The following is a 22,920-nucleotide window of genomic DNA, read 5'->3' as shown; positions in this document are numbered from 1 at the left end:
GAGAGCCAGGGCAGGACCTGCCACATTAATACATTCAGATCATTTGGAGTACAGCTGGTTCTTAGTATGCTCCATCAAAGACCTGCCCTCTGATGGCCTCTTGGGTTTGGCTCAGCACTGGTGTCGACAAAAGGCTAGGACTAAAATAATCAGTCTTGACTGATCACAGATTACAACTTTATCAAGACAAGCTAAATAGTAACATTCCTGCAACTTGCGCTCTCAGTCTACTGGTTAATCAAGGAATTTACGTCCCTTTGAATAGTCATAGGTTAGTGTCTAATGATGAGGTCAACGGCCATTTTTGCCAGAGGGTCAACCTGCACTTCTTCACAACGCTCTAATTATCCCAGCTGTGTGACTGTCTTCATATTCCAGTACAACTGTCCTGAACTCTTCTTCCCTTACACTACAAGAAAGGTGACAAGTTTGCATGCCTGTAAAAAGAAACGCAGCCAGTCAGCTATGTGAACAAAGAGAGGAGATCTCTGATAACAACACACACACAGAGACTTCATTCTCTGCTCAGATAGACATTACTCTTCTAGATTATTACATAGATGATAGTTGTTGATGAGATAATGATCTGAATGTCATGCTAAGAACAACATATTTTGTCTGTTTCATTCCACTCATTCTTCGCCACAAGCCCAAAGCATCCACTACCCACAATTCAACACGCCTGCTGACAGTTTGCACAGAGATTCAGGTGTGTTAGGGTTAATGTAGCCTGCAGCAGACATGAGCTGAGGGCTACAGGAGGTCTGCTAAGATCAGAATTTTATAATTCCAAAACTCCAGATCCTGAACCAGCCTGGTGTTGTGGTGTGTGTGACCAGTGATTTCCACTGGGAGACAACGTTAGGTGACAGCTTGCCCCTGGCTGTGTCCTTGCAATGTGCCCCCATTGAAACAATGTAACACTGCAGATGTGCATTTATTCAGTGAATATTTCATCTAGAAAAGAGTTGGGACCAGTTCACAATAATATCAATCATTTCATGAATCATTTGAAAGGGCTGCGTTAGTGATCCCTACAGGCTCCAATGTTCATTTTACACCCTATGGTAGCTCACCCTTAAAGACTCCCAGTGGAGTTTTAGACCTAATCGTAACACGCCAACACATGCTGCCGTGTGTCAACAAAGGTGAGTAACACTGAATTGAAAAATAACTGTTTGTTCACAAGAAAAATCGAAAGGTCACCTTTAAAGCTAAATATGTAATGTTTGTTCCGAGGGTGGTGCAAGAAAGGGTTAAACTATTAAAGCCATAAAACAAGCCAAATTTTCATGAAAATCTGCTGATTAAAGGAATGCTTTACCCACTAAAGAAAATGCTGTTTATCTGTCGAGCCTTCGCAGGGAACAGAGAATCAAAAAACACAGAAAAGTCTGAAAAAAGTCAATTGTGAAGTAAATTGAAATCACTAATCAGTCTCAGGCTTGTGCAGGCGCACTACTCGTTTGTGTGAGTCCAAAGTTTTTTACATGGAATTTGGAACATAGTGAAATGCTATTTTATTATGCGGAAAGGTTTTTTAAAAAATCAGGGTTTACAGCTTGTGGAGCAGTGATAAATGACACGTGGTTTATACTTGACGAGTTGTCTGAGAGTTTTAAAAATGGGCTTCATATCTTGTCTCAATCCTTGGCCGTACTACTGGTGGAACATAAAAGAGGAAAAAAACAAACAGGGCATTCGTTCTTCAGTTTTGAGTAGTTTGATCATTATGAAGCATGTCACAGATATTCTCATTCATGTCGAATGAAAGTCAATCTAATTTCCTGAATTGATTGAATTAAGAATGAACTGAGCCCAACATTCATCTCATCACAGTTTAAGACTTTCCAGAAAGAACTCTCAGCTAAACACCACATACAGTAGACAGAATGCGGCTATATAGAGAACCGTGCACAGATTACATTGCTTATATTACAGTAGGAGTGTTGGTTTACCTTGTTTTAAACAAGGCAATGATACTTTATATTAAGAATTTAACAACCAACATTATGTGATAACACATCCATGCACCTGTCTGAATGTACAGCTACTGTAATCCGGGGATTCTGATTAGAGGTATCACGATACACTGGTTTTGTCGAGGGGAGTAAAAAAATATGGATAAACTTGAGTGTGGTGACATAATGTTTTGTGATACTGTATTGATTCTATGGAACATTACATTGATTTTTAATTAAGCGTGTACATGCAGAGATCTGTGGCACACAGTGGCTCATATTGAACACAAATAAGTGCTCAGATGTTGGAAGTCACAGAGACTGTGATGAATACCAATGCAGATCCCACTGTTCTGACTGCATACAAAAATCTTATGCATACAGTAGTGTGTTCTTTATACTAGTTTAATAGTTAGTTTAATTAGATCTAATAAATGTAATATATCTCCTTCCTTATAGTACACACACACACACACACACACACACACACACACACACACACACACACACACACACACACACACACACACAAACACACACACACACACACACACACACACACACACACAAAGAAAAGCGAAATGACATGTTGAGTATTAATTCAAAATCATATTTTTAAAGATGGCTCTTAATGTTACAATGTTATTTACAGTATTGAGATGTTATTATTATTGTGATATTTTGTGCCACAGTAAAGGTCTAATGAAAACTTGATATCGTGACATCCCTAGCTGAAGTAAAGTGAGAGCAGAGATTAGACCAGACCTTTATATTGTAGACTCGCACAGCCAACACGTCTGGTCCACAATCCTGAGCTTATAGCCAGAAAGATCACATAAATCTGATCTTGTAGTGAAAACAAATCAAAAAGGCCATTTAGGGCATAGCGTGAGTTTTCATTTGTGTGCTGGAACACCTGCATGATGGTCACAAAAGAACCACTGAGAGTAAAATCTAGGGAAGGTCTTTGTTCACCAGACATCTGGCCATGCGAGACTACTTCTCCAGACAGAGGAGTGTGGAGCAGATAGATGGAAGGAGGAGCTACTGGAGTCCTGCAGAGAGAGCTGGGGCTGAGGCCTCCTGGGCATGTTGAAGCAGCAGCTGCATGGCGGTCAGCAGGAGTGAGATCCACCTCTGTCTTTTGTTGCTGGGTTGCAGAAGTGAAGATTGGAAGAAAGCTGCAGTGCATGGTCAGCCTGACGTCCATCCCTTTTTCTCTGTTCTCTCTCTCCCTCAATGTTTCTCTCTCTCTCTCTCCTCATGGTAAGCGGAGGTGAAGGCTTGTGAGAAGCCGGTGATTGGCTGGTGTAAGAGTGTTGAGATTGGAGATGGAAGAGACAGGAGTCGGAGGAGTCTTGGTGTGATGGAGGTCTACGGGTCCAAACTGTTTATGACTACACTCTTAATCCATAATGACTGACCATTTTCAGCTATTGGTTAACGCTAATCAAGAATGGCTGCAGTGGAGGGATATGTAGCACTACAGAGAAAGTCCTACCTTCCACATCACAGGATCTCCCATATTGTGAAAAAGAAGGGTCACCCCACAAGGTCCAGTGGTCACAGTCTGAAATAAGTGTAAGTAAGAAGTAAAGACGAAAGAGTCTTACCTCGTCTGACCAGGTATGGTTTAGTGTAGTCCCAGCTCTCGTTGTCGTTCTTAATCACGTTCAGACGTGTTGGCTGTTGGCACAAAGATGGAAGAATGAATCAGGATCCAGTTAAATATATCACAGATATACAGGAGCTGCATTCTTGGTCCACTTTTATTCATTGTATCCATAAATAATATTATCTGTGCCAAGCCGCATTGTAAGATACTATTTTATGCAGATAACACAATTCTCTCTATGTATTAACTTGTTTTAAATTTGAAAAAGAAATGCATGCTATTATTAAGAACACAGAGAAGAATGCAACCCAGTGCTTGTATCTAAACCTTCCAGAGTTCTCAAAATGAAATCTTTGAATGCTTAAAATATGTAAGTATGTGGCAAGATAACAGACATGTGTTACTTCCTCTATGGTTCATTCTACCATCTGTCTATGTTTCATTGTTGTGATATTGTACATACAGAAATTACTATTTCTTTGGCAGTAAAGTACCAATTGTCTGATTTCTATCGTAAAAACATAATTTCAGTCAAAAATAATAATAATAATAATAATAATCAGCATTTACAATATAGATAGACAGAGACACAGAGAGAGGTAGAGACAGATATAGAGCAGAATGATAGGCAGTGATAGAGAGAGTCAGAGAGAGAGAGAGAGAGACCTTTTTAATGCATTGCAGATTGTTTTTAGACGAAACGTTTGGTGAAACGTGGTCTCAGACTACCTTCATTTTGGGAGTCTGTTATAAAAACAGTGTAGGCGATGCTAAACTGTCTATCTAGAGCAGCAGAAATATCTTTTTAAAGATTATTGAAAAATTGGTGCTATGATGATGGTGTGGCTGGAAAACTTAATATTCAACAATTCTTTTAGACAGAGTTTGAAGAGTCTGTGTTTGTTGTATTGTTCTATTAATTGTCATTGAAACAATGTTTAGTTTTTCATGCTTTTTAAATAAAGGTTGTTTTTTTGTTTTTTTAAATCTTTCTCTCACTGTCTTTCTGTATGTCTGTCTGTCTCTCTGCCTCTCCCTTCCTCTCCCTCTCTCTTTCAACCCAACCGGTTGAGGCAGATGGCTGCCCACCCAGAGCCCGGTTCTGACAAGGTTTCTACCCATTAAACGGGAGTATTTTCTTGCCACTGTCACCCCAGTGCTCTATCATGGGGAATGTTGCTTTTTCTGAAAATTGTAGAGAACATTTTAGACTGCTCTATATGAAAAGTGTCTCGTGATAACTTCTGTTGTGTTATTTTGAAAAACTGTGAATAAAAAAGTAAAAAATATTCATGCTGTTTACTTGTCTTAAATACTCTAATGCACTTTTAATTGGCTGTGTTTTCTGTGACTTACTGAAGGTAAGCACATCCATGCTTCTATCAACCTTAGAGAACGACACCAGGCTTGTGGCTGATGATGCGTTTGGCGTCTCTTACCCGAGCATATTCGATCTTGAGCGTACAGCAGCCAGCGTAGATGTCAGCGCCGTTCAAAGCAGCTTTGGCCTTCTGGGCACACTGAACCGACTCAAACCTGAGGGAAGGGGGTTAAGGAGAACACACGGCACATTCTGACAAAAAGATACACACTGCATGTGAAGGCACACATGTTCACACACGCAGTGAGGATACTCCACCATGGCCTGGATTCCATTTCGTTTGAAGATGACGATCCTCAGCACGCTGCCGATGGGGTTACACACTGTGTACAGAACATCCTGGAACCAAAAGGAGAAAAAAAAGAAAGGAATTCAATACATTCTGTACATTTTAATGCTGCAGTGTGTCTTAACCTGCATGCAGCACAGGCTTCAGCATTTCATAAATACCATAAAGATACTGTAGTTTCTAAGAGAAATAGAAATTCATGCTTCATGGTTGCAGCTGTTGGTTTGACACTCAGTTAATTAATTGTCACATAATACAAACCGACATCGCTATAGTGCTGCGACCATTATCCGTCACTGGCTGCAGAGAGGTTGAACATTTCAATCAGCAAAAACTTTATCACCAAACAAGTGACCTTGTACTTTGGTCAATACCTTCTGATGGATTGACAGAGAAGCACTATTTTCCTCTCCCAAACATTATTGTGCTATTGACCACATTGATTGTGCTTTGACAAGCACATTTCACACTTAGCAACGGGGAAAAAGACCTTGGCGTTCATTTGGACACGAAATCTAGAGTCCACTCTGTTATGAGCCTGACTGTAAGCCCCACACTCGGTGAAAACGAGAGCAGAGGATATTAATGATCGTGATGCTGCGCTGCAGAATGAATACAGTGGAGACACTGATTACTGAAGCCTGATCTTTATCTGAAATAGCTGCACAGCCTTCAAATGATGATTTAGAATTCCAAATCCTTGAAGTCTATCTCTCGTTGGACGATGATAGCAAAGTAAAGCACAATATAACTATGGTCTATATATACCTGCCTCAGTTGAATTATTTGTATCCCCAGTGGTGACAAAATGTATCCCCCCCCCCTTCATAGTGATTAATGCTACTTCACCAATAGACCATATCAAAATAATAATATGTTTAGAATATATCTGAGTAAAGTGCTGCCACGTGAGAACAGTCTAAAATGCATTTATTACTGAAAATAAATCACAAACCACAGTGAGACTATATAGACTACAGAAGTCTGTACCCAGTAACCACCCAGGACACCTGTTCACCCTGCTGCCATCTGGAGAGAGATACAGAACCAACTGACCTCAGAACAGCTTCTGGCTGTGATACTACTTCACTCATCCTCCACCCTCCACCATATAATATAGTTGTCACTATTGTGACACGAGCGTGACTGGTTCGTGAATGGTTCGTTTCTGATTTTATTGTTATTGTTCTTCTGGTCCGCCATCTTGAAGGCCTATTTTCTCCTTCTTACAATGTCTGATGGATAGAGGGCAGTCTCATGCCACTGTCAAAGTGTATGCAACAGCCGCCTCTTCATGCCACAAGCTTCCTGCTGCTCCGTGGTGATCACAGCAGGTCCATTTTATTGTTATAACTCACACTGGCTCCGCCCTCTACTGAACTCTATGGGTAATGCTCTCCTTCAATCACAAGCACATATTCACCCGCTTAAGATTTGCATTATCACACACGTACTTGTAGCTTGTCCTCCGTGTCCCTTTCAACCTCTCATGGTGTGTGTGTGTGTCTGTGTGAGTTAGTGTGCGGGTGGAGGGAAGTGAGCAAAATATTTCCAGACCTGGACAGGCTCTTATTGAGAACGATCACAGCTGATGGAATAAAGTATGTCTTGTTATTGGTCTTCTTGCTGATTGGGACTTTTAGTGTGCGGCCTGATAGCAGCCAATGAAATGCTGGGTGAAGAGGATGGGTGGGGTCACTGTAGGTCTGGATTGCCTTTTTGGTTAGCGGATTGAGAGGATAGGTTCGGGAGGTGTAGTTGTTTGTCTACAATGACCCTGCTGGCCTGATTGACGGCTTGTTCTTTTGTTTTGCAGGGTGGATTCCATAACATGAAACAATGTTAAACATGAGAACACTCTCAGTTAGTGATTTGTGATTTGTACTGTGTTCCTTAGTTTCCTGAGATGAGAAAGGTCCTGTCTTGCTTTCTTGTAGATAGTGGTGCAAGGGATTACAAACTCATGGTTCAGATCGACAACGGATCAGAGTCACTGATCAGATCACAGACAAAATAAGAAAGGTTGCACATATTAGTTTTAGAGATCACTGCTCACGTTTCTTTGCCGCCGATACTAACAGCTGATCATTGATGATCCATATCAGCAGATACAGATCCCTTTGTTGTTTGATTATAGCAGCTGGTCTACAAAGATCGGTGTAAACCAACAACAATTCTAAATATTATCCTTTTACTTTGTTAAAGTAATCTGTAGTGGGGGTTTTTTCTTCATAAAAACACAATTAAAATGATAAGGAAATAAAATATTGTATTTCTATGGATTAAAACAAATCGTGTCATCAGTTTTAATTTTTGTTTTAATTATGTATTATTAGAGCTATTGTAAACAGGTCATAATTCATCTCTAATATCTATTAATGTTGTTGTGAAAACATCCCCTTCAAACAACTGGATTTATACCATTTTTTTTACGAGACTACAGGTGAACACATCATGATAACGTTATAATTTACCTTCGCCTAATACTCATTTTCACGTCTATTCGTCTATTCCTAGATATTTGGGTTGGTGACCTGCTCCACGTCCTGGACCATCAGACGGCAGCACAGATGCTTCCTACAAGCCAGTCTGGCTTGTAGGAAGCATCTGTGCTGCCTGCTCTCCCTTTGTCTTCTACACACAACACCTTGGTCTAGGTGATATTAAGATCTAAGAAGCAGCTGTCAAACAGTCTATGACCTAAAATTCGACACATGAAAAAGTATATTATACATGCAGCTTATCTTAAAGGTAAGCTACAATTGTATTCACAATGAGTTTTAGAACAAATCCACTAATGATATGATAGAAATAAAGCCACACAGAGGCTAATTTGTGTGTGTGTGTGTGTGTGTGTGTGTGTGTGTGTGTGTGTGTGTGTGTGTGTGTGTGTGTGTGTGTGTGTGTGTACCGTGGTTATAGGGTAGAGGGGATTCTGTATGGACAGCAGGAGGACCTTGTTGCCACTGTTGGGGTTGTCAGCGTTGGTTGGCCTGGTGATTCTCTTGGATGTGGAGTAATTGAAGTACGCCTGTTGGCCTGATGAACAGACGGATGAAAATATAAATACATACGGCATGCTAGATACAAGCACGTGTAATCAATCAGTGACATCGGCCTTTAGAGTGATACACTGGGAATCAAACCTGCAATGTATACAGGCTCCTTGGCTCCACAGGTCACACAGCGGTCGGCGCTCTCCACCGCGGAGAACTCCACAAGGGCCTGACGCTTGAATGGCATCATCATCACATAACTGAGGACACATTGAGATAAGAAACACACACATGCTGTTCAGTCAGGTCTTCAGCTGTACTACATGTCCTCCACCCTTGGCAACGTCTTATCGCAGCTGGTGGTGTCTCAATCCTCAGCACTCACATCCTTAAAGATCTGTATAGGAATCGTTTTTTATTGCTGCTGTCAACTTGGAACCGTTGATGGAAGTCTTCCCAACCCCAGATAGGAAGTGAAGGACTTCACTGCCTTTTTTTTCATTAAAAACAAAAGTAATGAAAGACGAAGAAATGTCAGCGTGAATACCTTTAAAAAAATCTGCCAAAGTCCAATAAGATTATATCTGTGTGTGTGTGTGTGTGTGTGTGTGTGTGTGTGTGTGTGTGTGTGTGTGTGTGTGTGTGTGTGTGTGTGTGTGTGTGTGTGCGTGCATCTCACAGTTTGCTTTTCAGGTAAATGAGAGGTTAATAAATACTGCAACATGCTGGGAGTGTAAATAATGGAGAAGGAGTCGTTTAGAGTGGAAACTGCAGTATCACAAAATGTTTCCTTCAATTATTCAGAATCTGTCATTATTTTTACACTCAAATTGCTGAACCTCACTGCAGTAGTTTATTACGCCACGTTGCTAATGACAACAGAGACTGAGAATACTGAAATGTGATTAACATAATGATGATAAAGAATCTTTGCCAAAATATTTGAACTGAAAGGCTTCTTTCAGAAACTGACTGTCTCATGACCTCCAGGGCACTACCCATCCTGACCCTTTTCAGCTAGTTCATTAAATGATGTCTCTTTTACAGGTCAGAGGCTTTATACTTGGTTTATTTCAACAGGACTTCGCTTTTGAAATGTACGTTAATTAAGATGACAAGTTGAATATGCCTTTCTACCTGTAAAGTACTACAGTTAGATTAACTCAAACTGGAAAAACATTACTGAACTAAAGACTAGTAGGGGTTTTACGTCTCCAGTTGTTATGACCCACACACACACACACGCACGCACACACGCTCCCAACTGTGAATGAAAGAATAAAAGACACTGATGTTCCTACAAACTAAAATGTGCTTGAATGGAATTTGTGCTGAGCACCTTGGATTGGACCCAAGAGTGATTCTTTGAGATGAAATCCACATCTGTAATGAAGTCTACTATTCAGGTCAATTTACATTTTTAATAATGCAATGTCTTAGTTTATCCTTGTAATTTGGATAAATAATTTTGAATCTACTTTGTTAAAACCTTTTGCATTTATTCTGTCTGTCAAATATGCTAGGACTAAAGATCTTTGATCCAGCATTTCACTGAGAGAGAGAGAGAGAGAGAGAGAGAGAGAGACACACACAAAGAGAAATGTTCAAGACAAACAGCCATGAAAAAGAAGACCCGGACCAAACACACTGTCACCAGAGCGAGAGATGGAAGAATCCGAACCAAACAAACACTAAGTGTCATTCAACCACATGCTGAGATGCCTGGAGAGAAACTGTGGCCCCTTCGTACAGATTAACCTCCCCTCTGCCAATCAGAACTGTCAGCTGAAAACAATGCATTTTAAGATGTGAATGAGTTTGATGTTACCAGACGGAAAATAATTTGATGACAGTTTATAAGAAATGGTTGTGAATAATCTAACTTCAGATACTAGATGCAAGACTAATCGATAAATAAATAAGCAGATCAACAAGCTTTAAATTATTATAATTCCCTGGTGCTCCTAACTCTCAACTGCTGAACTGTGCATTAGTAGACAAATGTAATTGATAAACATTAATCAATGATGAGTCACTGATACTACCTCAAATGTGATCCTTTTCATTCATACATGGTTCACCATTGTTTGGTGTACTCATGTATCCATGCTTTATTCACAATATTCTGTTTAGTGGTTTAGTTATGTAGTAAATCCAATCAATTAATAAAGAACTTGATCATTTGATTTGTGCGTATATGAAATGGTAAGTACACCAAGGCAAGAACTCATTGAACAACCCTGAGATTATGAAACTTTTTAAAAAATTGGGTGGAAATCAAATGTTGAATTTAGTTGCTTCAACTAATTGTCTTATAGCTAAAGCTGAGTGTCATCACTCAGGTCCTTCACCTTTTGACACAAATAAATGGGTTTACAATTCATGATTGAGTTATTTATTATCTTTATATATTTTGATATTAATTACGATAACAATAACACTACCATCCAATCACTTGGTAACTGTGACTTCAAGCAGTTTCATTATTTACTTAATGAGTCCCCATTAATATTCATGTTCAAATATCTGTGTTGTTGTGTGTTAGCTAAAACCAAACAAGAAATACAATGTTTAAGTATTGGTAATGGTGATGAGTTCAGTGTTACTGGGAAACTTGGAATCGTATCATCCAAGTTGATAATTGTCTTGAAGTATTTTTATTGATAATGGTAGTATGATGTCACCTTCACACCTGGACTCCTACATTTTTGCTATCTCTACGTCAAGGACCATTGAGGAAATAAGGCTTGGAATTTATTTTACCCTCCTTGATATTTTTGTGGAATTATTAAGTTGATTAAGTTTCACACATATCATATAATGTGCAATTGATGTAATGGGTAATTTCAGTTTAACTCTAAAATCAACCGCTGATTATTTCTCCAGAGATAACTCAACAAAACCCTCAGTCCAGTCCAGACCGCACAGATATAATCTTGCATCTTGCAAACAACTCGCGGAGGCATCCAGTCAAGTTACAGATGCATCAACCTTAATAAGCTACAGCTGATATCATTTGTCATGTTAAGCCCTGCCAGTATTCTTCTGTTCCCTCTGGTGCTGATGTGGGCTTGAGAGGTTCACACAGATCACATTGTCTGTCTGAATGTCTATCAATGTCTTATAGGGGTCTGCAGATTGAACTGGGGAGGCAGGCCGTATGTGTGCTCTGACAAGACTAACAGATTTTAGGTAATAACTGGCTCAGCTGTTAGCCACGTTAGCTGTATTGGCAGCTCTAAACTGTCCCGTTGGTGGGGATGGGTCCTCTCTCTCTTTCATTAGGAAATAATCATCAGACCAACACAATGTCAATATTGTATTCTAGTTGTTGATTGGCAAACACATGGGTCATCATTTTGAGAGTTTTGACCAATCAAACATTAGCAAGACAATAAGGATCACATTAGATTCATAAAAGAGGTCCACACACACACACACACACACACACACACACACACACACACACACACACACACACACACACACACACACACACACACACACACACACACACACACACACACACACACACACACACACACACACACACACACAAAGTTGCTGTCTCACCATATGGACCCAAACTTCTCCAAGGCGTCTATCAGGTCTGCTTCCACCACAGCCTCACACAGACCCCTGACGTGGACCACAGGGCTGGGAGAGATACGATGGGAGTCCTCGCCGTTATCCTGCAACACAAAAAGTCAACCAGAGTTACACACAGCTTGCTTCATTTACATACCAGAGGTCTCAACACAGGTCTCCAGCCCTAAAAATGCTGGGTCATGCAGCAGAAAAGTTTAACCTGAGCTGCTTTGGCCACAATGAAATGCAATGTCTTACAGCAAGGCACCGTGTTGCCTTTAAAATGCATACAGTTAAACATGTAAATTATGAATTATGAACAACATCACACTACTGTTCCTGAGGGATACCCCTAAAACCAGGTTCTAAACGGAAACAGGATCTAAATTAAGCACACCCGGAGTATTGATAAGGTCCGGAGTTAACGTTTCTGCAATCGGTACTTTAGAAGTTACGGAGTGAGATCTCCTTGTCTCAAACTACCTCTCTCTGTCTCTGTGTCTTCGTGCTTTACTCTGACAAACACATCATGGCTGAGAGAACATAAAGATCCAAAGTGAGGCTACATTTCACTCCAGTAGATGCTGAGAACTCTCGTGGTCTCAAATTTAATAAAACCCTTACAAATAAGGGAGGAAACGCAGCAATTTACGAAAACATTTGGCCAACAAGCAGAACATCAATCTGCAGAAATGCTCAGTTTTCTACTGTTTGGAGATCAGCCGTCGATCCTCGTCCACTGCGGGTAACGTTAGCAATGATATATGGAGTTCAATTATAAGAAACTGCTAATAGATGAAAGCTAATCACTTAGATAATTGTTTAGCTGAGAATATTTTAATATATAAGATTTTGAAACTTCTTGTATTGCTGCTCAAGAAAGACTGTTTGTTTACATACAAGAATAATAAAGCAATGTTGATTATTTTCTTAATTAATTGTCTTTTTTCTCACAAAATAATCAAAAAAGAACCAATAGGAATGTGGATAAGGAACCGAACCCATAAGCACTACTGATAAGAGTACTAATATTGATAAAATCCTAACGATACCCATCCTTACTGTTCCCATATATAATATTCTCCAATCCTGTTGTCTACACGGAAGATAGGATTCCTGTCACAAGGATGCATTTCCAGATGTTTTGGGATCGGTTATCTAATAATGCTAACAATCAGTTCTTCTGTCTGTCACCGCAATTTGATTTCACCACCTAGGTCTTGATGATGTAGGACTTCTCCACTTGGTCAGGACCAATGTGAGTGGTTCAGGCTAGACGTATTTCTGTAGATCGTGGTGGAACAGTGTAGAAAATAAGCTCTGTGGTAAAAAAAATGTTTATGATACTAAGTTTTGTTCAACAGGATTAATTATTATTATAGCGTAAATCAGTTCAGCATAAACTAACTACATCACGGTCGCATGACTTCACGTCACCAGCTTTAAGCTAAAGGCAGCCTAGTGCCCAATGTGATGACATTTAATAGTCTTATTCAGCCACTTGTTAGCAACCGCCTTTACTGAGACGCGTAAAAGCTTCAAAATTCACGCAAGGTATTTAATAACATTATAATCTCCTTATGCCATGGTCTTGGGAATTGTCCGTTGCCTGTTTTATTTTGTAAGTTCACTCTTCCCTTGTGTGATCTCTGGTTTTACTTCCGGTGTGTTTTCACGCCTCTTTTTGCCACACTTGTGTTTCATTAGTTTATCAGTTCTTCGTGTATTAAGTCTTTGTGCTTGCCTCTCCTTGTGTCAATTCTTTGTTTCCTTTGTTTCCTTTGTACGTGCCTTGCTCCTTTTTTTCATGATTCAGCCTCTCTTTTGTTTTTGGATTTATTTGCCTGCCTGTTACTGGGTTCACTGTTGTAAGTTCTTTGTTAATAAATCATTAAACTTTCCCTGCTGCCTCCTCATCCTTATCTGTGTTTGGGTCCAAACCTGTTTTTCCCCGAGACTGTGACAGAATGAGGCTGACCAAACATGGACCCAGCAGAATTGTTTGAGCAGAAACTTAATGAACTTGCGTTTTCCCTCTTCTGCTTCTATAGAAGAGATCTCCTTGTAGGCACACTGAGACTGCTTTAGAGCTGGCATGCCAAAAAGCTCTATCGAAGCCACAGCTGAGGAGCTCTTCACCTGACAGGCTAAAGGGAACCCCCGATTCCCAGTCTGTTAGCTCCCAGCTTGCTTCCCTGTCAGCTAACCTCTAGCCTGCCCCTAAGCCTGCTAGCATCCAGCCCGCTAGCTTCCAGCTAGCACCCCAGTCTGCTACCCTAGGGTAGCAGGTACAAGGGTCAGGGTCCTGACCCTGAGCCAGCTAGCATCCGGTCTGATCCTGGTGACTTTGAGTAATTCACTTTCTCTGTATCTATTGGATGGAACATGGTTCTTGGAAGTGTAACTTTTCCAATCTCCAAAGTCTCTGCAGCCCAGCACCACGATCAACCCCGGTAAGATCCGGAGTTCCCAGCCGACGTCAAGCCAGTTCCTGCATCAGGGGTACCGGTTGAAGTGCCTAACTAGCTGCCCAGCTGCAATATAACTGATGCATAAATCCATTATTTATCACCCCTTCTAGCGTATGCACAAAACAGGCAACCTAGTCCCGAGCTAACCTGTTCAGGAGAGTTAGCATTCACCATGTTACATTTATTGTTTTAGACACATGCACTTTCCCAGTACATCTCCGTTGCATCAATGATCTGAAAGTCTGTGAAAGCATCTTGACACATCTCTGCTAAAACCATAATACCTTGTTTTTGATAGTCGTGTTGAGTTTGTTTTAAGAAGCCTGTAATTTCTTTTGTGACTACTTTTTTCCTATTTTATGTCTAGGGAGTAAAGCATTGTCTTTTTAGTAAAAAAAATAAATAAATGGTATTTTCATTTTAGTGTGGGTCCTTTTGTTTATTGTTTTGGCCTTGGAGACCATAACGCCTCATGTGCTTCTGCTTGTTGTTTTCTTCGTTAATAATTTTTATGTTAATAAATGTCTCTCATTGTTGCACTTTAAGTGCTTGGGTAGCTTCCTCTACTGTCTTGGTCCCATCTTTTTTTTTTTTTTTTCAAAGGTTGGGTAAATGTTTTATATTACTCCCTTTGCTCCCCTACACGTCAAGCAAAAGTCGTAACAGACGTCACAGGTTACGAAAATACGTCCATTTGCATATTGTGCGTCGGCTGCGTCCGGTAAAACCATGTATTCACCCAGCCCAGAGAACAAGCTGCAGCTAGGAAACCTCTCCCAGTGTCCTCTTAAATATTGAAGTATTTTAGATAGAGCCCCAAAAAAGAGTTGCTCTCTAAGCTCTGCAAATTGGAAATGGATTATCACAGCAGTACAAGTGTTATGCACAAACACTTCCGAAAGTGAAAGCACTTTTGTCATGACAGCAGCGGCATCAAGACAGCACCGACTGTTAGCTTTTTGTCCCCATCAAAGCTTGCTATATTAGTATTGTCAACACGTAAAACGTGTTTCTGTTAATAGTAGTCTATTAAAATTGAAAATTCTCAATGTTTCTTCATTGTCTCCATGTTAAAAGTGGACCATCCGGCTGGGGCCAAAGGGAAAGGGATACAACTTATTTTCCCAAGGAGCTGAGAATGCTTAGCAGAACAATGAACTTCTGTCTGTAAGAAAATTAATCAGTGGAAGTCTGAAGAAGCTCTAAATCTACCAGTGTTCTGCGCGAGTAAATATAACACATTGGTGACAAGTTGGAAATAAGTGGTCACTAAAGAGCAGCGTTGCTGGCAAACGTCAACGTTGCAAAACAATAGGGCTTTTTTGGACAGTCAGTTATGAATATGGAGTATATGCGAGGAAGTGAAGACAGGAGAGAGAGAGTGTACAAGTGAAAGAGAATTTGGGTCTAATCCTCCACATGTGGTTCATCTATCTCTCTTTTCAACTTTGATCTTTCTTATTCTCTTGTCCCTTCCCACAGCTTCCTTTTCTTTCGTCCTTCTAATTCACATTGGCATTCCTTTTAGTCTATTTATAGAATGCAGATGGCTCATCTGAGTGTTTGGAGAAGGAAATGGCATGAGACTAACTTTTGTCTCTGTAGAACAGGCCGCTGGCTACTCTTTCAGAAGTATTAGCATTATTTCCATAAGCACATGGCGTGTACTTTGATACACGGCCTGATGCAGATTTGTAAAGATCTGATCAAATGAATGTGACAAAAAAACGATGTTTCGTATACAATATATCATAGTTTTTTTTATTCAATGAGTTTTATTGATACAGCTCTATTGTTGATGCAAACCTTTATATACAACCATCCAAGTGTTCCTACAGTAGCTGTGCTGTATTCATTTAATCAATGACACAAGGACACTCTTGGTGAGTGTGGACCCTGGATGTATCATAAACGTTAGTAAAAAAAGAATGCTTTCACTGGATGGAAAAGTCAAGTATCATCCAAATATGGAAGGGGGATTTTGACGCTAAATTCAAATTATTAATATTAATAACTTGGAGAAACATGTGCAATAATCCACCTTCTTGACCCCTCCGTACTCTAACACACAAGCAATGGGGTGCTCCGCCGTCTCTGTAACTTTCTCAGTCGTGAGTCGAAAAGTCAAAATTTCAAAAATATTTTCAGCTAACAAAATATTCTTCTTCAATCCATATTTGTCTGTAGTCAAAAAACACAAATAGTGGCACGGTCTGTATTAACAGGCAGTCAAGCAGCAATCTCACAGCACCATCAATTATATTTATGTAACAACAATACCACAAATTAATATTTCCCCCATGCGTTTAGGATAGAGACATCATAAAACTTCATTCCTAAGCCTTAATAGAAGCTTTAGAAGCCCCTATAATTTTATTTTGCTCTAAGTTAAAATCCAGTAACACTAATGTTCCAAATGATTGGTCTCCTTGGTGATGGCAGCAGTTTCACAGCTGGAGGGTAGAACTTGAACAGTACTGTGATGTTGTTCCCATTTTCTGCTTTACTTACAAATTAATGGTGACATTCCAGCATTTCTCTTTTCTCTTGTCTCTTTTTTTGTCTTCATAATTGGCTTTAATTGATGAAGCTGTCATTTGCAATTTGCATGTCATTCAGATTAACCTGCCAAAGTGTACGAAGGATGGACATACGATGTCGACATGCTGCCGATCACAACCGGCAGGTTTACAGCTGATCATGAGCGGCTGATCAGTTTCATATTTAAAATTTTTGCCAACTTACAAGGAACAACATTAACTATCTTAATCGGACACTTGTTGTATTGTAGTTTATTCCATCATGCTGCTCCCAGTGATCCCAGTAACCAGCTCCTCTGCCGGCAGCACGGAGATAGAGCGTTAATGGAGGTTGCGTTGACTTGCATGCTGCGTTCAAGCTTTGCTCAGTAAAAAGTAAGTATTGGAAAGGTAAATTATAACCCTATCATGATGTGTTCAAAAGTAATCTTGGAAAATGTAGTTTTGGTGACAAATTTGAATAAATCCAGTTGTTTGAAGGAGATGATTTTAGAGCCATGAAAAAAAACATATTGGAGATGAATTATGACCGGTTTACCTTCGCAACACTAGCTCTAAGCAGCTTATAATAAATATTTTAAAAAGATGCAAAGATTTTGTATTAATCAAAGCAAGTATTAAAATTAAAATACAACGATTTATTTCCTACTCATTTGAACTGCGGGTTTTCTGCAAATCACCACTAAATATGACAACAAAGTAAAAAGAGAATATAAAGAATTTATGACGGATTACATTGACTTCAGCATGGTTGAAATGATCCCATGCAGTTGCCATACCGGAGTTCTGCCCCTTCAGGATTTATATTGACATTTAATGAAAAACGTATGAAGCTAAGTGTAAGTTCAGTCATAAAGACTCTTTCCTCTCTCATCCATTCACAAATCTCTCCGTCTCTCTCTAATCTATCAGCTGATTGTTGGTGTTAACTTTTATGTTAACCAACAAGATTCTACCATGATCTCCCTAAACCAGTCACATGTTTGCTGTCAAAACTCTTTTCCTCTCTGCTGCTGTCAGTTGTTACCGCAGCACAAACCGATCTGACCCTTCTCCACCCCCCCCATCTCCATCATACCCAGTGTCCGGTCCTGCTCCTCATCCCATCGTAGGAATTGAAGACACCACCAGTGTCTACACTCCAGGGAAGATTTCTGAGCTAACCACAGCATCACTACCCCTTTTAACCCTCTGCATTTTTCTGGGCATTCTGCACCTCTATGGAAACAGCACCATCATTGTTAGAAGTAGAGTGAACTCAGACTGTCATAAATCACAAAAAAAAAAGAAATAAAAGCAAGTTGAATTTCTTTGATAAGTTCTTTTACAAAAATTGGAAAACAATATAATCTATAAATACAACATTTCTCCAAGTGTCCACAAGTGTTCCAATGTTGGAAAAAATGAAGGCTTTACGTGCTATTAACATTGAGCTATTCACATTTTTACAACCTCTACTTACAGCCTCTGCTGTCCTCTCCTCTCTGCTCTGTGTAAACAGCCTGCAGGTCAGTCCAAGTTTCACCACATTTGCATCACGTGACTGCTGGTCTCAGCCGAGTCAATCATGGCTTCTAGTTGCTGAGGACAGTGTTAGGCCAAACAGTTTATTTGTGGTGAGATTTTATATGAGACATGTAGGCATGAGCCACAGGTAGAGCGCTTGTCCCACAACCACAAGGTTGGTGGTCCACATGCCAAGGTGTCTTTGAGCAAGACACCTAACCCCAAGGTGTTCCCTGGGCACTTCTTAGCAGCCCACTGCTCCTCAGGGATGGGTTAAATGCAGAAGGGAAATTTCATGTATATATGTATGTATGTATGTATGTATGTACGTACATGACCAATAAAGCCGACAATAATTATTATTATAAAAAAATTATTATTAGAATTAAATGTTTTTCTTGAACTATCAAAAATGTAGGCTTAGTTTCGATGGTGTTTTCTGATGGAACTGTTCATCAGCATGATGTGTTCAAGGACTGTCGGAATAATTAAATGGTCTATGATAAACGGAGCAGTTTTGGCGATTGTTTATAAAAACATGCTTTTCCATTTTAATATACTACAGTGGGTACGGAAAGTATTCAGACCCCTTTAAATTTTTCATTTGTTTCATTTTTTTTCCCGCATTAATGTACACTCAGCAACCCATCTTGACAGAAAAAAACAGAAATGTAGAAATTTTTGCAAATTTATTAAAAAAGAAAAACTGAAATATCACATGGTCATAAGTATTCAGACCCTTTGCTCAGTATTGAGTAGAAGCACCCTTTTGAGCTAGTACAGCCATGAGTCTTCTTGGGAATGATGCAACAAGTTTCTCACACCTGGATTTGGGGATCCTCAGGTTGGATGGTGAACGTTGGTGGACAGCCATTTTCAGGTCTCTCCAGAGATGCTCAATTGGGTTTAGGTCAGGGCTCTGGCTGGGCCAGTCAAGAATGGTCACAGACTTGTTCCGAAGCCACTCCTTTGTTATTTTAGCTGTGTGCTTCGGGTCATTGTCTTGTTGGAAGGTGAACCTTCGGCCCAGTCTGAGGTCCTGAGCACTCTGGAGGTTTTCTTCCAGGATATCTCTGTACTTGGCCGCATTCATCTTTCCTTCAATTGCAACCAGTCGTCCTGTCCCTGCAGTTGAAAAACACCCCCATAGCATGATGCTGCCACCACCATGTTTCACTGTTGGGATTGTATTGGGCAGGTGATGAGCAGTGCCTGGTTTTCTCCACACATACCGCTTAGAATTAACGCCAAAAAGTTCAATCTTGGTCTCATCAGACCAGAGAATCTTATTTCTCATAGTTTGGGAGTCCTCCATGTGTTTTTTGGCAAACTCTATGCGGGCTTTCATATGTCTTGCACTGAGGAGAGGCTTCCGTCGGGCCACTCTGCCATAAAGCCCCGACTGGTGGAGGGCTGCAGTGATAGTTGACTTTGTGGAACTTTCTCCCATCTCCCTACTGCATCTCTGGAGCTCAGCCACAGTGATCTTTGGGTTCTTCTTTACCTCTCTCACCAAGGCTCTTCTCCCACGATTGCTCAGTTTGGCTGGACGGCCAGGTCTAGGAAGAGTTCTGGTCATCCCATACTTCTTCCATTTAAGGATTATGGAGGCCACTGTGCTCTTAGGAACCTTGAGTGCTGCAGAAATTCTTTTGTAACCTTGGCCAGATCTGTGCCTTGCCACAATTCTGTCTCTGAGCTCCTTGGGCAGTTCCTTCGACCTCATGATTCTCATTTGTTCTGACATGCACTGTGAGCTGTAAGGTCTTATATAGACAGGTGTGTGCCTTTCCTAATCAAGTCCAATCAGTTTAATTAAACACAGCTGGACTCCAATGAAGGAGTAGAACCATCTCAAGGAGGATCAGAAGAAATGGACAGCATGTGAGTTAAATATGAGTGTCACAGCAAAGGGTCTGAATACTTATGACCATGTGATATTTCAGTTTTTCTTTTTTAATAAATTTGCAAAACTTTCTACATTTCTGTTTTTTTCTGTCAAGATGGGTTGCTGAGTGTACATTAATGCGAAAAAAAATGAACTTTTTCGATTTTAGCAAATGGCTGCAATGAAACAAAGTGAAAAATTTAAAGGGGTCTGAATACTTTCCGTACCCACTGTACGTCACAATGAAGTCTAATCCAAAGCCAAAGACTCTTCACTATTCATCTTATAATACATGTGTAATAAATTATTGATTCACTCCAAATTGAAATAGCATGATGTATACCGTTACCGACCAGTGCTTCAAAATTATACCATGATATACATTTTAGGCCATATTGCCAAACCCTATGATGCCATAAAAACTATGTTACTTCAAATATTCATTTTCTATTGATGTGTAATAACTCTCACCAACAGCTCCAACAGATATCAATGAGTTCTCAATCCTTCATACTAACATGGAATCGTACACTTCGCTATTGGTGCATCTAAGGAAAGTTGAATCCTCCGGGTCTTTGTCAGGGTCCAGTTGACTATAGGCAGCACTTCTGCACTATAGGACTTGTTGAGTTTGAACTCCCTTAAGGAACAGTCAAATCAAGCTTACTCTCCACATATGAAGCTCAGGGCCCAGTCAACCTGACCTTGTATTAAGGGAATAAGGTAAATGTACATAGCAGCTACAGTTTCAACACTGACATAAGTCATATATATATATATATGTATATATATATATATATATATATATATATATATATATATATATATATATATATAAAAAAAAAAAAAAAATATATATATATAAATATATATATATATAAACTCTACAAATATATATATATGTATATATATATATACTCCTGCCTTTTGTGAAAAAAGGTGAGTTTGTTTTTTAATATGACAATGTGGAATTTGAATTGCTTACATTCGACTGAGTGACACTGTATTTTGGAAACAAGGCTTTTTTTTCATGACACATTTGTTTCTTGTTTGTGCTCTATATCGATGTATAATGCATTAATCTACTTAGTGCCTTTATGCTTAAGATACTGTTCAAAAAACATTTATAAATATTAATTACCACAAAGGCTTTAGTCATCACTGAACGTCTGCAAATGTTAACCTCAAACTCGTATTCAATCGATTCTTGGTTTATCACTTCTGAGTGTCGTTTAAAATAACCCCCATAAAACTGTGCCTTTGAAAAATGCCGTTTTATCCACCTTGCGGCAAACTGTGCATTATATAGTTGGAGCTTCACCCACCTCCTCTACGTCACCCAACTAAACCCCTGTTTCTATAATGATTGAAGGGATGCAACGGATCATGAAAGTCATGGTCCTCCAAAAAAATAATTTCAACCTCTCCGAAGTCAGTGTAAACCATCAGAAATTCTAAAACCCAAATTTCAAATTATTAGGAAATTAAAGATTGTATTTGATTATAGAAAATGTGAAACAAAATCTTGTCATTAGTAGTTTTAATGATGTATTCTAAGCTGCTAAGAGATAGTAAGTGATCCTACATTTTCATTGAGTATGTTCCTGATCGTCAATAAAACTTTATTTCACAGTGTGATGGTTAACGTTAATCTATATAAATAATCAGCGTTTCACACGCGTACCGAACCCAGAGGGGGATACAGATCACGGATCGACAACGGTCCATTACACCACAAAGTTGACAGGCAAATCCTTAGGGCCATCCTATAATAATAATAATAATAATAATAATAATAATAACAACTTTATTTATATAGCACCATTAAAAACAGAGTTTACAAAGTGCTTTGACAGTTAGAGCAGAAAAAGCGAGGCAAAAAAACAACAGAAAGCTCAACAATGAGGCCCACACCCACATAACACAGTGCAATATTTACCATAGTAAAACCAACCAATACGATAGAAATGAACAAACAAAAAAAAATAAAAAAAATAAGAAATTGTTGAGCACTACAACTTACACATAACAAATCAGCTTTTTATAAATCCAGTAAAATCGATTTTAAATAGTGTACAATTTGTTATCAACAGATTGTAATGTAAAATTATCTGTAAAGTAAATGGACTTGCATTTGGAGTCTGGCAACTTGTCCAGGGTGGACCCTGCCATTGCCCAATCTGTCCCAGGAATGACAGCCGATTGTGACCTTTCACAGTGGGTTTACTTGGTTTTGGTCCAGTGGGACAGAGTCTTCAGTCATCATAGGTATGAATGGCTACAGAGGGAAACCTACAGAGGGATTTTTTTTTTCAACAACTTTAATCTGAACCAACCAAGTTTAACAAAGCGCTGTAGTCAGTCCCAGCTGCAGAGGGGTCCGATGTAGGTGTGAATAACTCATAGCTACTGAAGAGATATTTCGCTAGTTCCTATATCTTCTGTGTTTTTTTTTTTTAATTGTCCAAGAGCACTGCCCCCTGTCAAAGTATCTGTCCTAGTGTAAATAACTGGTTGAGGGGATGAACAACCCTAAGTAACCTTCTTATCTTCTTAATCACCCTCTAGTGATCAGACAATGTGTGTGTGTGTAACTGTGTATGTGCATGCATACCTGAGCGTGTGTGGAAACTAGACTACACGCATGTCATGCTGATTACACAGCAAGGTGATACCACCTTCACT

At 39.6% G+C, this 22,920-nt stretch overlaps 1 protein-coding gene across 1 annotated transcript in view; it reads right to left on the bottom strand.

Annotated features, from left to right (window-relative positions):
- Nucleotides 1–22,920, bottom strand: part of LOC129092322 (heterogeneous nuclear ribonucleoprotein L-like) — a 50,078-nt gene that overhangs the window by 18,826 nt on the left and 8,332 nt on the right. The window contains exons 2-7 of the mRNA XM_054600233.1: nt 11,816–11,934; nt 8,393–8,502; nt 8,158–8,285; nt 5,211–5,296; nt 5,016–5,112; nt 3,575–3,647 (exon numbers count right to left, since the gene is read on the bottom strand). Coding sequence (XP_054456208.1) covers nt 3,575–3,647; nt 5,016–5,112; nt 5,211–5,296; nt 8,158–8,285; nt 8,393–8,502; nt 11,816–11,934 — 613 coding nt within the window. The remainder of the gene's footprint in view (nt 1–3,574; nt 3,648–5,015; nt 5,113–5,210; nt 5,297–8,157; nt 8,286–8,392; nt 8,503–11,815; nt 11,935–22,920) is intronic.

This window comes from Anoplopoma fimbria, chromosome 6 (assembly GCF_027596085.1).
Source record: "Anoplopoma fimbria isolate UVic2021 breed Golden Eagle Sablefish chromosome 6, Afim_UVic_2022, whole genome shotgun sequence".
Classification (NCBI taxonomy): domain Eukaryota; kingdom Metazoa; phylum Chordata; class Actinopteri; order Perciformes; family Anoplopomatidae; genus Anoplopoma; species Anoplopoma fimbria.
This window is presented reverse-complemented; position numbering and strand designations above follow the sequence as displayed.